Genomic DNA, 17,300 nt, shown 5'->3' on the forward strand with positions numbered 1-17,300 from the left:
CTGAGCCAATCAATGTGGAGCTTGACTGTTAGAGAAGTAGACCTCTAACAAAGAAAGTAAGTATTGCTTTGTGAGAATTGTATATGAATTTTGGATGCACTGACAGTTCTGTTTCCGTAAGTGGAACATGGAACACTGACATGCGTAAACAGACAGGAAAGAAAATTATTTTCTCTATTTTTTAATGTTAGCTACAGGACAGATTCAGTGGTGTCATTCTGGAATCCACTCTGTACATTGTAAATACATATGCACACAAGTCCTTTGGATTCTAACATTTAGACTTGGTTGCCCTGATAACCTTAGGTTTACTCTTTCGAGTCCAGTCTAAGCTGGGGAGCTACATCCTCACTGCAGTTATCTCACAGCCTTTACACTGTAAAATATTTGTTTCAGATTCGATTCACATAAAGGTTTCTGGTGTCAGCTCCTAGAAGAAGGAAAAACAAAGTGTCTTGGAAAGAGCAAAGGTAGAAAATACCCTCCTATGGATTCTGAGGTAAACCATTATACTAATCGTCACTATATGGGGGTTCAGTTGCCACATATGGGACACCACACAGGCAAAATCTAAGAAGGGAGAGAAGACAAAATTAAATTGATTTATTTTACTATCCTTCCCTACAAATGAAGCATTTAAGATAACTGTGGAGTGAATAGACTTTTTCGGTTCTTTATTTCATTTGTGAAGAATTTAAGTAATTTAAAAAATTAAAACTGGGCACCCCATAGAAAAATAAACTTGGCAGCCCTGAAATCCACCTGGAAACCTGTTCCATTTACCCCAGTGACTTAAGCAGCAGAGGCTCCACAGTGCATGTTTTTTTTCTCAGCCATGATCAAATATATGTATTTATGTCTGGTCCTTTGTCTTTGAGAGTAGTTAGAGCATGAAGTGTAATGCGGACTCTCATATAATCCCATTTTAAAAGAGGTTAGGTTCTGTTTCTACCAATTTATAAATACGTTCACCAGACAAATACTCCAGTTAAGAAATTTCCATCAGATTAATTGCCACAGCCTGTACCCAAGGGCAGTTTAGTCTTCTATTGTAGCTGTAACTTTTACATTTACTCTATCTACATTCCCATCTAATTTAGCCTGACTAAAATGCAAATATAAACTTGAAGTTTGAACAGCAGTAATTAAGTAAACTGGGATTTTTTTTTCTCACAGTACTTTAAGTAACTGTACACTAATAGTATCCTACTGATATAAAATCATTGGGTGTGAAGGCTTTTGAACAGAGATAAGACAAGACTGTATTGGTTTATTGTTGTGTTTTTCAATTCTAAGTGCTTCAGAAAATGGGCTTACTATTTGATACATGCCTACATAGGAAGATACTTTAGAAGCTTTGGTTTCAATCACACTTCAGTAAATTTAAAATAACTACATTAGCTTCGGTGCTATTCATAATTTACGTGACTATCTGAGAGTAGAATCAGATCCTTTTCTTTGTCTTCAGTGCCTGTTTTGGACAGCCTTTTTTTCTCTTGAAATTAACATTTACAGGTCAGCTCTGAAGATCTTAAACTTGCATGCAGTAGATAGCATAAAACAATACAAATTTCATAAAAGAAAGTAAAGTTTTGACATAGGTAAAACAAACTTTGAAACCTAGAATTCACAGCAACTGCAGTACAGCATTTTACTAAACAAAAAATACTTTCTTTTGTATCCATCAGTGCAGAGCTTTTCTGTCAAGCTACTACAGAGATCACAATGTGGAACTGTCAAAACTGCTACACAAACTGGGACAACCTCTGCCATCGTGGCTAAGACAGGAGCTACAGAAAGTAAGATAGCATTGAAAAAAGGCTTTTTGAAATCTCTCTTCCACACTTCAGTCATCATACCTAAAGTCTCCAGTAGTTACCAAAAGGTTTTGTAAGATATACCTCTTCAAAAAAGAGTAAAAGATAGAAATTATTTCCATATGCTGGCATGTGGATTGTGAAAGTACATGTGATTCTTAGAGCTTTGGTGGGCCCAATCTTTCTAATAAATATTTCAGGGCCTGTCGACTTGTGGACTACTGTGGACATGTGGAAGTTATTTGCAGCTGGTGTAAGCTTCAGAGATACATGACCTATCGAATTTCACAGTAAATATTTACATTTTTATATATCAGTTTAAAAGTATTGTGTCTCATGCAGGTTATGTAGCCCATTGTTAGACTGCTGACAGTTTTTCTTATTGTTTGATTCTTGTCTTGCTTAAAATAGGAAAACTTAATGTAGCTCAAAATGCCAAGTGTACTTCCACCTTTGTAGTCAGCATGCTAGTACTCAAAGTCTGTACTAACAAGGGTAAAAAGTGCAGTTATCACATATGATTTAGCTGTGCACAGCAACAAAATATACAGAGCGAAGTCTGGAAGCCACAGGTAAAAGCAGTGTAGAAAAAAAGCAAACACAAAAACTATTCCCTATGAGTATAGCCTGTAACAGCAAACCCTTACAATGTGGTAAGGGCCTTTGTCCATAATTGCTATGTCTTATTTTGTTCTGACCGAAAAGGCAAAACACAGAACTGAGCTATTACCTGAACAGAAATTTAATTGGATGTGTGAAGCACAAAAGTTGCAGTATAATCCTTATGACAAGTGTCATACTTCAACAATTGTGAACCAAAATGAAGCAATGAACAGGCTTTCGCTCCTGCCTTCTATAAGCAGCCAGATCTGGATCCTGTGTTCTGGGCTTACATTGCTGTGAATTAGGAGTGACTCCACTGAACGGAATGAAAAACTTGTAAAAAGCAGAAACAGATCCATACTTAGATTGCCCTAATTTGCACCACTACTTTTTCCTTAATTTATTCAGCTTTGATCTATGTTTTGTGTATTCCAAGATCCCTCAACCTAACCTGATCAAAATTGTAGCATCTTTCATTAACCTTCAGTTTTATGTCCGCTGCAAAAATCAGATTTCAAGAAGAAAGTACTGGTTCTGGTTCCAAATATTTTAAACTGGTTTGGTATTAAATATTAGGAGAAAGCTTTAGGGGAAAAAAAATAAATTCAATGTGTAATCATGGTAGAAAATTATGCTGTAATCATGGAAAACACAAATATGCAGCCTTACATTTATGTGATACATTTTAATGGTACATTTCACAATTCATCTGTTCAGATGTCAGATAAAGTCTCATTAATAATACTTAAAAGTTGAGAAGATCAATGAAAACTTTAGCTGAGTATGGCCTTAAAGCTTCTCCACTAAACTTTGGCTCTGAGTGTTTCTAAAGGCATGAAGAGGTAGCGGAAACAAAAGAGAACTACAGCACTGAATGCTTTTTACAGTAGCTCTGTAATGTTGCCATAATTTGTTTTAAGGTGAATAGTTAAAAACATGAATCAAATGGTGGAAAAAATTCATATGTCTCAGTGCTGTTTTATGACATTTATGTAATCATATAATTTAATTCTCAAGGTAATGGAATGGAAACCAGTCTGTTTCCCAAAATAGAAAACAGATGTTGAGATTCTTACTGTACCTCTAACTGGCAATCTTTATTATTTATTGATTTTGTCTGTGTAATATGTGGTTTTGATAGGCCTGTAAAGAAAAAAAAACCTAGATAAATTTGCTGTATATAACAATACTCTTTACGCAGCACATTTTTGCTAAGGGAAGATGCATGATTAATGATGAAGCCCTACTAGAGTAGACATTTTTTACAGTGAACATCTTTATTATTTATTAGACAGGATGAGAATTTTCATTACCCTTTAAATAGTCACTATCTATGGATTTGTCCCAAAAACTGACTTGTCTTGAAACACTTCTTATTGGATAGAAGAAACAGTCTGGATTCTGAACATCTGTAGAAGCAAGTACTCTGCATACTCTTGACAGCTCATGCATCCTGAAAGCATTTATATGGATTTGTTACAACTAAATTGAATAACTGGAGAAAATACCTAGGGTTTTCATCCTGGTGTGATTGATTTTACCCTTGATATAACTTGACATAACATCACTCAAACATTTTTTAAAAATCTGCCGGGATTGCACATAACTCCTGTTTTGTGCACTGCTGCCTCAATTACCTATGTTGTAGCAATTATAAAATAGAACAGGAAAAACCTTGGGCAGAGGACCTTCTGCACACAAACCAAGTGTCTCCTACGTGCAGGAGGAATCGCCTTCACATTGCTGGTTTGCTCTTTATACTCCCTTTCTATCGTCCTCTCTGGGAAATGAAGGCCCCCACAAGAATGAGAATGAACGGGCAGCCAGGGACAGATTGGTGACAAGGTCACGGACGCTGGTCACATTGTCCTTGCAGAAATATTACAGCAGAAAGAATGACATGTCGCAGCACTGTGGACTATTGTGAAATTCTCTCTGATGTATGGCAAGGAACCCCCTAATGTTGTTGGTGATCTGGTAAAACAGCCCAACTGCAGTCACCATGTAGCACTGAGAGGATAAGCCCCCCACATGCACAGCCTTGCCCTTGGGTGCACCAGCCTTGATTTGACAGCTAAACATAAAGCTCATGCTCCAAGGACTGCCAGCTGACTCCCAAGTCTTGATGAGGACCACCAGGGTAGAGCTTTCCTATTGTCCCAGTGCACTTCCTAAGGGAAGGAACTGAGGACAAAATGAATTGAGTTCTTAGGGATATCTTCAGCGAATTCCTGTGATAACTTTAGGATTAACAATACCATGTCAATACTATGAACAAAGTAGCTCAACCTTGCATCTGAAAGAGCTGTGCATCTGAAAGGGCATGCTCTTTTATCAGTCCTAGCTCCTGTTTTGATGCAGCTGTTAAGCACCAGCATCTTTAGAAAAGATGCTGCAGGATTAGCAGTATGTCCAGGAGGTGGGCTAGTCTCAAAAGTAACTTCCAAGGCAAATTGCTGGTGCTCATTGCAGTTCTGAATTTCTGATATTTGCTTATTAATTGTTTATGCAAAGATAGTATGAAGCCAATTTTTTTTTCCAGAACTGGTCTATGTAAATATGTTCTTACATTTAACAGGAGACTTTAAAAAACAGAATTACTTTTAATGTGCAGCCAACTTGAAGAATGAGAAAGAGTCTGAGTAAAGGAGACAACAGCTAGATATGTTATTCCCCAAGTCATAGGATGCACATGAGTACAGCTGAGTAAGCAAGTCACACAGCATGAATTATCAGAAAGTTTAACTTCTTCTATTCACAGCTTACCTACAATCACTGTCTCATTTCCAGAAACAGCCTATCAACATTAACACTCTTAACAAAAATACTGTTTCATTACAACAACTTTATATTCACTAGTCAAAGTCATATGTTTTATTGTGGTTAGTAACACAGCCACAGTTTCTGATCCCCTGCTAGATCCCCTGCAATTTTTTTAACAAATGCTTATGTGAGCTTCACATTTATTTTCACAAATATGATTCTAAAATTTGCTTTATGCAGACATCCGTGCCATTAAAAACCAATGTGTGATTATGAGCATAAAGTGACCATTGGGCAGGGGGTAAACACAGAACCTGATATGAAATCACTTAATTATTTGAGCAAACATTGCTGAAAATACTGTGATATTTTCCCAGTTTTACTTGTGCAGAAAGAATTAGTTTTGATCATTTGCAGAATATCTTGTACAGAATGTCCTTTTTCATTGCTTAAAAATGTGAAACTTCCTCAGGAAGAAATTAAATAGATATTTCAATGTTTATAGATGTAATACTTTTGTCATTCATATTGAATGAAAATTGCTGGAAACATTTTTCTCAAAGTTTTTTAAAGTAAAAAATAGATATTATTCTGACAGTGGCATGGTATCTGAAGTGCAACAATAAACTCTGGTAAGAAAATGTAATGCTGTGTGGAAGTGATTCTTTTAGTCACACAAGTTGTCCTTTTGTAGGTTTGTTAGCAGCTTGACATTGAACAACAACACAATCGTAGCACGGGAGCAGCATGAAATGTTTTCAGAAATGAAAAATATTGCTTACTCTCTCTGTGAGTGAATATTACTGCTTTATGCAGATGCTTGTTTTACTGCTTTTACTTCCTGCTTACTTTTTGTTTCTTGTCCCAGAAATTGCTAATGGGCTACAGAAACATTTCCAGAGCTTGCTATTTTTAAGATAACGAGCAGACTTTACACAAATTATTTGCCTTGGGGATTCAATAGTGGTGCCAATGCATCAGCCTACACAGATATGAGAAAACCTTTCTTAGGAGAAACCTCTAAGGATGGTATGAATGTCCAAAGGAAAATTTACTGTTACCAACAAATTCAGAACAGAACAGAAAAGTGCACTGTCTAGCTGGGCAAAAGCTGCTTAGGATCTTCATAGATATGTAGAAAATGGGAAAACTATGTTAACAAAGTATTCTGTTCATTACAGAGAAATGATGCAACCTAAAACTTAGAAGCCTAAGCTTCTTTTGCAGTACTCATCTCTATAACACAAGTGGAACAGTGACGTAATAACAGAAAGGTAGTAAGCAAAGGGAAAAGATCTTGGCTACAAATAACAGCTGACTCCCTGCTATCTCAAATGTATCTGCTTTCATTTAATGATTCTTTTCAGTTCTTCCCAGTCCAAAACTCATAGAGCTTAAAAGCAAAAGACACTTTTTATCTCTGTGGAACATACACATGAAGAAAGCATAACAGTCAGCATTAAAGGACAAATCACAGGAACAGGGAAGTAATTAACAGCTGAAACCAAGGGCTAGTGGAACTGGAATGGAGAAGGAATTTAGATGAATGGTGATAGATTTGAAAAGCATGTCGTGAGCTTGAATCTTCACCACTATCTTTTCTGCCAGGTTACTTGTTTCTTTCTTTTTAATACAGTATTTTCTTTCTTCCCTTCTTATGTTCTGATCCTCTCTTGGTAAATTCACATGAGACATAAAGCTCATGTACTTTTAGTTGCTCAGGTGTCTATCTGCCTAGGAGAGACATCAATCTAGTAGCACAAGGTCACCGTCAGATAACTTCCAAAAGATATGACACAGAAATGGCCTGTGATATAGGGGTTTGGTTCAGAATTACTAGTTCAAATGCTATAACCTGTGCTTCTTAGGAGATAGAGAAATTAGCTCTTTTGCCTTCCCCCATAATTTTACTATTATCTCCCCAGTTATCTCATCAAGACTGTCCGTCTTACTAATTCTCCCAGTAAAACTCCTTTCTTTGGCTAAATTCTGAACCAATTTACTCCTGGCCAAAAATATTCCACAAAACCAAACTAGAAAAACATTTTTTGCATAACTTTTTATATAAACATAGTACGTACATTTTAGCTATAGAACTGCCTGAAAGGCAAACATCATGAGCTAAAGGCAGGAGACAGGTCATTTATGTACATAGAATCATAGAATGGTAGGTGTTGAAAGGGACCTTTAGAGATCATCTAGTCCAACCCCCCTGCAGAAGCAGGTCCACCTAGATCAGGTCACATAGGAACGTGCCCCGGCAGGTCTTGAAGACCTCCAAGGAAGGAGACTCCACACCCTCCCTGGGCAGCCTGTGCCAGGGCTCCCTCACCCACCCCTGAAATAGTTTTTTCTTATGTTTAAATGGAACTTTTTATGTTCAAGCTTCATCCCATTACCCCTTGTCGTGTTGCTAGATACCATAGAAAAAAAGGGATGTCCCAACCTCCTGACACCCACCATTTAGATATTTGTAAATATTAATAAGATCCCCCCTCAGTCTCCTCTTCTCTAGACAAAACAGCCCCAGTTCCCGCAGCCTTTCCTCGTGTGAAAGATGTTCCACTCCCCTGGTCATCTTGGTGACCCTGTGCTGGACTCTCTCCAGAAGTTCTTTGTTCCTCTTGAGCTGAGGAGCCCAGAAATGGACACAGGACTCCAGATGAGGCCTCACCAGGGCAGAGTAGCGGGGGAGAAGAACCTCCCTCGACCTGCTGGCTACACTTTTGTTGATGCATCCCAGGATGCCATTGGCCTTCTTGGCCATGACAGAGTGGAAATTAAATTCCTCGACAGAAATGTTTCAAGGTCAGAACAGCAGAGGTTTCACTTAACAGCACAGGTACTTGCACTTTTGTACAGTCCTAGCAGCAGTTTCATTATTCTACAACATTGCCTGATAGTCATATAATACTACTGAAGGAACGGTATTACATCATCGTCTGAAAATTATGAAAACCATATGAAAAAAATATTTTTTTAGCTTTTCCATAGGAAAAAAATAAGAAATGTGGATACTAAAATATGAGCCAAAAGGCAGCATCCTGCACCGCACCAGTCATTACTTCCAGGTTCTTCAAAATCTCCCTAACAATTCAAATACAAAGTCATCCCACTGTAGCTAATTGTGCCATATTCTCAGTCCCCTGGCTGTGTTAGTTCACTGGTATCTGGCTTGCAAAAGCCAAAATCGCTTTCCTCATCTCTCCAGTACAGCCAGACACACAACACAAACTCACCATTGAGATGTGGCCTTTGCCAGAGAGCAGCTTTTGCAGCCTTGCCCAGCCTTTGAAAACAGCCCCTCTCTCCACTGAGGACAAGGGTAATAATGTATAAATTAAGATGCTGTGGTGTAAAAGTTGTGGTAATTCGGGGAGGTAAAAGATACAATGAAGCATTTCTTTACCAAGAGGATGGTCAAACATGAAGAGGCTTCCTGAAGAGGTGGTCAATGCCCCAAACCTGTCACTGCCAAAGAGGCATTTGAAAAATGGCCTTAACAACAGGCATTATCTTCTGGGCAGCATTAAAGTGTTTGTGCACTTGGACCGCATCATTATTGTAGGTCCCTTCCCACTGAAATAACAATTCTATTCAATAGCGAGGGTGTGGGGATTTGGACAGCATTAAGCAGACACACTGGTTTACATTGACTGGAAAATACTACTGTTCACCTTAAACTGATGACTTCCATTTTCTAGCCCATCTTTTATGACCTTTCTTCTTAGTTCATGATTATCAAATAACAAATAGCAGTTCATCATTTAAAGCCCATCGACACCCACTTTGTATATACACATACACAGACTATCTCCATCAACACACAGGAAGCAGCAACAATGTCTAGGCCAGCTAAAGAGAAATGCCTTGGTTTGGGGGGCAACAGCAGCCTCTTTTCCATAGACGTCTTGATCCGTTTCCTCGCGGGGGTACTAGCAGTTCAGTGCCTCCCAAACAGCCTAGAGATCAACAGAACCAGCTTCGGCCGCACCAACCCCATGTCCACACTCGCACCGCTTTCGCTTGCTCGGGGCGCCGCCCCGTGACGGAGCCGCTGCCCCGCCCCGGGGGTGGGGCCTCCGCCCCGGCACCCACCGCTTCCCGGCCGCGCGCGCGCCAGCGGCCTGTCGGCGCGTGGCTTGGGTGGTGCTGGGGGCTTCTGTCGAGTTGTGTGGCGGGGAGGGGGGGGCTGAGATGCTGGCTGGGGGAGATGAAGAGGGACGGCTGAGATGCTGGCGGGGGATGTGGGGGGGTGGGGCGGCTCAGTTGCTGGCGGGGGAATATTTTGGGGAGGGGGGCGGCCGAGGTGCTGGCGGGACCGATCGGTGGCGCAGCTGTGAGGCACTGTGGCGCGTTCTCATGTACAGGCGCGGCTGGGACCGAACGGAGTTAATGCGGGAGAGAAGTGGAGCGGAGTGAGCAGCAGCAGGTAGGCCCAGTGTGGGGGGGAGGGGGAGAGCCGTCCGGCCGCAGCGGGGCCGGAGGGAGGGAGGGAGGGAAAATGGCGGCCGCCACGTGTCAGTGTGGGGAGAAGTGATCCATGACTCCATGGGGGCTGCCGCCTGTGGCTGTCCCCCTTCCTAGGCATGGAAGAGCAGCTTCTTGCTAATTGGCAAAACTTTTATTCTCTTGTGGATATTAGTCGTTGACTGTGGCAAGGAACAGGCCGAGTCGGCCGACGTGTGGAACAAGGTGGAATTGGTCATCTGCCCCCTTTTGTGGTTTTTTTGCATGTTTATTTTTCTTTTTCTCAATAAGTGTTTAGAGCCCATGTTTTGAACGTGCTCTGTTTTGTTTTGGTTTCTTTATTCTTAGGCGTGCAGAAGCTTAAAGTGTAGAGATTTGTCTGCTGCTGTTGAAGATCTTCTCCAAAAATGGTATGTGAGTAGGTGTGTGTTACATAATAAGTTCTTTATTTTATGTTTAGTGACTAAGTTACTGCGATGGTCTGTGGAAATCAAGATATGGATTTATTTTGTTTCTAAGGCAGGCTTTCTTTGTGTTCTATTGACAAAAAAATATAACTGAGTGCATAAATTAGTGTGAAGAATTGGGCTTGTTTGTAGATGTATTAGACATGCTAGGAGTGCTGGATGATGGTGAAACATGTTACCAATACTGACACTAGCAAAATTGAAAGATACCAGGAAATTGAAAGAGCAGCTTCTTCAGCAAACGTAAACCTGAGCCATAATAACCAGATGAACACACTATTTGAGATATACATCCTGGTCTTATGGGAAGAGTAATAAAAACATAAGTTGCCAAGACACAGGTTTTGTCTTGAGGGTCACTTATGACTCAGGAAGGGTAAAGAGTTAAAATGTATTCTCTAAATGACCGCTAGAGACCCTCATAGACCCACTTTTTTAACTGAGCGCACATGGTGTGTATTTCATAAGTCTCTTGCATATCTATTAGGCTTTTCTAGAAATAAGCACGTAATTCTTGGAAAGTGTATGAACATGCGTCCTGTAACTGTATAAATCTGTGAAGCTTTTGAAACTCAGGTGTGCATGGTTGGCACAGACATGCTGCAGGCACCCACCCCTGCAGGAAACTAATGTCAGCTCTGTGAACTACAGAGCCTGACTTGGAGAGTGATTGTTTGTTAATGGGTTTTGGTAGCTGTACTATTGCTTGCCAAACTAAAAACATCCAAATCCACAGTTTTCTCAGGAACATCTGTGCGAGGTGAATGTCTATTTCAGTAAGCGCATTTCTGATTTGAGTACTAAAAGTAATATGCACCTGTAGGAGCAGAGGCAGATGTCATGTTGATATCAACAGCTTTGTTTCAGAGCAATTTATAGCTCCTAGGAGAACATTGTACTGTTCAGTGATGTTTGCTGTTCTTGTGTATGCTTCCAATAGCAATATTAAACTGCTTCCAACTTGTTTTTGCAGGGGGAAAAATGGTTTTTGAGTTGTGATAACAGAAGAAGATGGAGCTAAATTCCACCTGTGAATTCTAGGAGTAGCTGTGACCAGAATTTTTAATTTTTAGGGTAGGGTGGATCTGTATAATTTCTGGAATTTATGCCCTTTTTGAGCAATATGTCTAGTTATTGAGCAGAGCTAGCAAAAGATAATTTTAGGCAAGATCTTAATCTTGCTTTAGACTTGACAGATGAGATTTTTTTTTTAATGAAGTTGAGACCTGAAACCTGAATTAATATGTTCTGTAGTCCATCTCTCCTCTTCACAAAGAGAAGATGGAATGTAGGTTATTGTGCCTGAAATTAGTCTTCAGTGTTTCCATACAAATACAGTGAGGATGAGTAGATCATTTCCTGCAGCTTTCAGACATTTTTCTAATACTCCTGTTTTGGGGAGTTTTTCACTAAGTCTTCAGCAATTGAAGTAGCACTTTGGATAGCTCGATACCTGTGCGGCGCTCTGTCATGTGGTGATCGTACTGTGGTATTATTAACTTGGATGACACGCATGTGGAGTGGTGGCCCTTCTGTTAGTGTGTTAGGTTGTTACAGGGAGTGTATGTGTACTGCATAAGTTGAAGGTAAGTTTGTGAAGTCTGCAATATCAGTGTGAAATCTACAGTCACAATTTTAGTCTATATTGCATTGTAAAGCATTTCCATGTATGAATAACTCAATAAAGAGACATCAATATGCACTGCGTTGCTTCTTCCTTACAAGGGTACTGATAACCAAGACTAACCTTCATGTGATCTTCAGAATTACTTAGACATGCCAAACCTGCCTGTTGTGGGGTTACAGCTTTCGGTAGCTGGGACAAATGTTTACATCTTTCTATGGCTTCAGGGCAAAGCCATGGCTGTGGCTGGTGCATTGTCTGGGACCCATTCCAGAAGTCACATGATTTTGGACAGTGGTTACTGCTGCTGAGGCGAAACATGACTTTGAATCTAGGTGCTATGACAATTCCAGTTGCTGAGGGACCTTTTTAATCTCTATTTGAGGCCACATCCAGAGTACTCTGTTCAATTTTGGACTGCTCGCTACAGGAGGGTCATTGAGGTGCTAGAGCATGTCCAAAGAAGAGCAATGACAACTGGTGAGGGGGTCTAGAAAACAAGGCCTGTGAGAAGGAGCTGAGGATGTTTAGCCTGAAGAAGAGGAGACTGAGAGAAGACTTTATGGCTCTGTACAACTACTTGAGGTTGTGGCAAGGTGGGTGTCAGTCTCCAAAGTTAAAATATACAAGACAAAAGGCCTCAAGTTGCAACAGCAGAGGTTTAGGTTGGATATTAAGAAAATTTCTTGACCAAAAGTGCTATCAAGTGCTGGAACAGGCTGCCCAGGGAGGTGGTGGTGGTGTTGTCATCTCTGGAGATACCTAAAAGATACTTAGATGTGGTGCTTAGAGACAGATTTTAGTGCTGGTTCTGGTTTCAGTGGTTGTACTCAAGCGTCTCAACTGAAATTACTTTGTGATTCTACTCAAGAAAATGTCAAGCCCCAGTAGATGGTGAGCCATTGTAGAATCAGACAAGATGGATGTTTTAGAAGTAAATTTATTGTCTTGGCTAATACCATCTGTGCTGGCACAATCTCTTGTGGAATATCTTGGGTAAATTTTTTACAAGTCGCTGTAAACTGAATAGCATGAGAGAGAGGGACATTTAGAAAGGACTGGGAAACAAAATCTCTGAAACTAGAACTGAGTTCAGTAGGCAGCCTAATTGCTACTCAGTACTTGGCAACTGAGAGGGAGGTTCCTATTTGAAGTGGGTAGGGGTGAAATTGTGGGCTTTAATTACAAGATGGATTAGATCTAAGGAAATTACTTCCGATGGTGACATTGGTCACACTTTGGAATAAACTTGGGGACATTAGGGAGCTGTCATGGCAAACATTTTTTCTTTTTTTTTTTTTAAGTGTGCTTTTCCTGCCAGTGCAAAAGTACAGCTGAACATATATTCTCTGTGGAGCTATAATAAGTGGTACTACACCTGTTTAATTAGCAGTGTATGATTACTCTTCCCTTTTAAACAGCTTTGCATACAACCCTATCATATGACATCTCTACTGCATAGGATTCCAAGTTTGTGTCTGCCAGGTCTGGTAGCCAACAGTCACAAGCGTGTGCTATGGATTTCCGTTTCTCCAAGAAGAGTGGACTTGTGTAGTAGCTTCAGTGTTTTTAGAAAATAAGTTGACATGCTTTTTCCAGGGGGGCAGTTACTTGCCTATCTTAAGGAAATGGTAGGTGAGAGCTGCTGCTGTCCCAGGGACAAGGTGTGGCTGGGACAGTGCTGTGTGCCCCTGTGGTTGCCTTTCTGGTGGGCCTGCTGATGAAAAGTGACTTCCTTAGTGGTTTAGATTTTTTGTGTTTGTGATTGGCTTTAATCCCATGAAGAAAATCTGGTGTAGGCAAACAAATGGGAAGAAGCAGGAATGTTGGGGATCTTTCATTCTGGGGATCCTGAATGCATTTAAACAATGCAGACTACAAAACTGAGGACTGTAATGTGAAGGTCTGGAGATCTTTTTTTTTCTTTTGTAGTCACTGAAACTTTACTGAGAAGTTTAGGCCTTGTTGTTTTGGTTTTTAGCTACTGTATGGCATAGCACTAATATGGTTGTATGATGTAGTGCCCCAATTCCCTTGAAGCAGCTATCTTTTTTTATCTGTTTTAATAATTTCAGTGCATTACAACTGAACTGTCTTTATACAGGTTGCCTTTTGGAAACTGACTGTGTTTTTTTGCCTTCTATAATGGATCCTTTCATGTGAAACTGTATTTTGGAGGAGGACCATGCAGCTGTCCTAGTCCATTATGTGAGCCAAGTGATAACGTTGCTGGTATTTCCCACCTGAACTATTGGCCCAGTGGCTTGATCTAGCCTGCAGGTTAGATTTGTGAACATTCAGTTTTGACCTCTTCATCAAATATTTAGAACATGCAAAGATGAAACACTGAGTTTGAATCATGAAGATGAAAAACCCACTTTCAAGATAGTTCATGCTTTTGTATTTGACCACAATATTTGCTGTGGAAATCTCTTAATAGTTTTGAGAGATCAGAGTGGTTACATAGCATTTCCTGTAACTGAAGCTTTTCATGAGCTACCAGTCACACACAGAGGGTAGTCAGCAGCTTCTTCATCTTCTGGGTGGTTTCTTCTGCTGCAGTCTGCTACTTGAGCCTAATTGTTATAGCCTTCTTGTATGTTATGTTCTGTGATTTGCTGCTCTGAAATTTTCTAACAGCGTTAAAATCTTGAGTATAAATATTCTAACATTGAAAGCATGAAGTTGTTGCAGTAATACTGAAAACGAAAAGATGGAGAACATTGATTCAGGACTAGACTTGTTAAATATCAGCTACTACAGTGCTGTGAATTATTCTGGAAGACGGCTCAGGTAATAGATACTCTGAAAAGAACCATCATTAAATGGGGTCTTGACTTCATCTGTGATTTACAGATAAGTGCCTCTTTACTTCGGGAAGTTGTTCCGGGTTGAGATAAATACATGTTAAATAGGCTTTGTGTGTGGCAGTAATGTGGTGGTAATGCTTCATTTCTTTGTATGTTCTCTGGAAAATGGACAAAAATTTGGCAAGTTAAGGAGGACTGCATCTAACTATACATCTTCAGGATGTTGGAGAGCCTGGATAGATTACCCATCAGTGTTTAAAATGGTAATCTAATCTGGTGCTGGGTGTTTTCTTAGTCCATGCCGCTGTTACCACAGCCAGCCTGCTTTATACAAAAGCCCTTTAGCGTAGACTGAGAGCAGTTTTTTCTACAGCCTTGTATATATTAAAAACAAAGGGGAGTGCGGCAAGGGTCAAAAAAAAATTTAAGCTGCTTTAAAGAGTGTAGCAAAAACTTAGGTATGACAACCAAACTGGTCTAAGTTAAAGCACATAGTGCTCTAGGAATTCCATTGTACAGATCAAACTTCCATCTCTGAGAAAATATTTTGAGCAGCAGCTAAGCTCCCATCATTTTTACCCAGCTGATATTCCTGCAACATCTGCTTGTGCATCCCAAGGATCAATGTATAAAAGTTGTCAGTGTGGCAGTTTTTATTGTATGTATTTACATCATCAGGCTCATTGAACAAAAATTAGAATGGCATAACACAAAGACATTTTCATTTTATGTTAAAAAGTGAAAAGTCATGCTCTCTGCATGAAAATGGTAGTGAAACATTTAAAATCTAATAAAGCATCCTATTAAAAGAGTAAACCTACTGTACTACATCTAAATGTTTACTAAATTTAGTATGCAGACTTGATTTTCCCCCTCCAAGTAGCATGTTTCTGTGGTGCAACTTCTGAAAGAAAATTATTTCCCTTGTACACACAACACACTGGTAGGTGTTATAGGCACTACATAGCCTACTTCACCCCAAATCTCAAACTAATGGGTCTTGTATAGCAAAGCTTTGATGGTACAAGTAGATAGACTTCAGTTAGATTTACTTCCCCTTTAATTAAAAGGGCTAAGTATAAGTAAAAACAAATGATTTTAAAGTTCTCTAGTGGAGTGTTTCACTTGGGTCTATCTGTAGGTGGTCACAGTACTACGGGTTTTGACATGTTTTTAAATACTTTATGTCAAAATACATTAAAGCACCTTGTGTACTAGTTTAGCACCAGTTCCAACAAGATAAACTAGTCATGCCCCTTGAGAACTAAGTTTGAGGGTCACATGTTCAATCCCACGGGCTTCTGCAATAACACTGTGACTTCCGTATGCAAATTGAGTTGGTTTGGACATCTCTTAAACACTGGAGAGACATGGAACCATACAGAAATGAATGACTGCCCACTTACACCACGAACACGAGCATCCCGCTTTGCTCACAAAAGGCCACTTGACACAATGGTAGCTGGAGTGTTTTGGGATAGGAAACTAGGAAAATGGTCTCTGGTAGTCGCAATCACTATTTGGTGACACACATCTGCCACACTTGTAATACTCGAGTGTTTCATGGCCCACAGAGCTTTCATTTCACCATTTTAAGCAGCATGTTTGTAATGTAATATGTAGAGTGCACTTACAGACAGTGGTCTTAGAGGTAGCACTGAACTTTTCCCTCTTGACTGTAGTTGGTCATCAAGACTGATGCCCATTGGTGTTCACTGAGATGGTGGTTGCTTCCTGTGGTCTGTGTGGTGTGGCTCTTTACAACTTGCCATGCTTTCTAATTAGATTTTTGTCTTGTACATCAAGACATTTTTTCTCACCACATTTTTATATTAAAATATTGAGGTTTTCCTAGGGGAGGGGAACAGTATCTGTAAGGAAATAAATGGAATCAAAATGTGTTAATACTTCTGAAGTCAACTCTCACCTTTCCTGTAATATTGACCTGAACTAGAGTTGCAGCTAAGCAGGAGAGAGTTGTCTAAATATTATCCTGTAGAAAATAGTAGCTTAAGACTTTATAAACCTTTTCAGACAGGTGTTGGCTCAACATCTTGAGTATCTGCATTGTACACATAACTTTTATAGGTTGACAAGGGTTCTTAGTGTTACTTGAGTAAAGCCCCTCCAAAGCCATCAATGAGAGAATTGTGATGTTTGTTAGTCTCATACTCTAAAGACAGCTAGTGGTGAACAGGAAAAGTAAATTCTCGCCAGAATGGTGTATGTACTAAAATATAAGAATTTCAGAAAGAACACAAATGATACTTATCTAGAGGAAAGAAAGTAAGAGGTCATTTGTTTTTTGATCTAGTTCTTGCAGCTGTGCAGGATGTTTGTGGGGAATCTAACTTCCAGTTAGTACTACTTATTTTACCTGGGAATGTACTTTATGCACACTATCAGAATAGCTGGGTATCTGATTATTGACAATTATTTTTCCTTCTAATGTTTAATACATACTCAGAAGTACTTACCAAGTACTGCTAATGGTCTCATTAACTAATGAAATGAGTGAAAATTAGAGGGCTGAGTGTAGCATCACAGGAATAATACGGAGACAGTCAAGAACTGATAAATAAATTAGCCTTAAGATTAATTTTGGGATCTGTAAAGACCTCTAGAGAAGCTTGGAGCTACTCCAATCTTCCTGTGGGCAGGGAATCTTATAGTGACCTCTCCAGCTGTCCTGCTCCAATGTTACTTCAAGCTGGCTATCAATTTTCCCCTTATCTTAGATACGTGG

The 17,300-nt window shown here is 39.8% G+C and overlaps 1 protein-coding gene, 1 long non-coding RNA gene and 1 other non-coding gene across 5 annotated transcripts in view; all 3 read left to right on the forward strand.

The window, feature by feature from the left end:
* Positions 1-1,962, forward strand: part of LOC104562333 (bifunctional heparan sulfate N-deacetylase/N-sulfotransferase 3) — a 60,307-nt gene extending 58,345 nt beyond the window's left edge. For both annotated transcript variants that reach the window (XM_061992626.1, XM_061992628.1), the window contains 2 exons: positions 397-499; positions 1,689-1,962. In XM_061992626.1, the coding sequence (XP_061848610.1) occupies positions 397-499; positions 1,689-1,808 (223 nt within the window). In that variant the 3' untranslated portion in view covers positions 1,809-1,962. The remainder of the gene's footprint in view (positions 1-396; positions 500-1,688) is intronic.
* Positions 1,963-9,486: 7,524 nt separating this feature from the next.
* LOC133625119 (uncharacterized) overlaps positions 9,487-17,300 on the forward strand; it is a 48,137-nt gene continuing 40,323 nt past the window's right edge. For both annotated transcript variants that reach the window (XR_009818436.1, XR_009818435.1), the window contains exons 1-2: positions 9,487-9,615; positions 10,002-10,063. This is a non-coding gene — a long non-coding RNA (uncharacterized LOC133625119). The remainder of the gene's footprint in view (positions 9,616-10,001; positions 10,064-17,300) is intronic.
* LOC133625258 (small nucleolar RNA SNORA24) lies at positions 9,723-9,853 on the forward strand. Its single transcript, XR_009818572.1, has one exon. It is a non-coding gene; the product is annotated as a small nucleolar RNA SNORA24 (small nucleolar RNA).

Source organism: Colius striatus, chromosome 3, assembly GCF_028858725.1.
Source record: "Colius striatus isolate bColStr4 chromosome 3, bColStr4.1.hap1, whole genome shotgun sequence".
Lineage (NCBI taxonomy): Eukaryota > Metazoa > Chordata > Aves > Coliiformes > Coliidae > Colius > Colius striatus.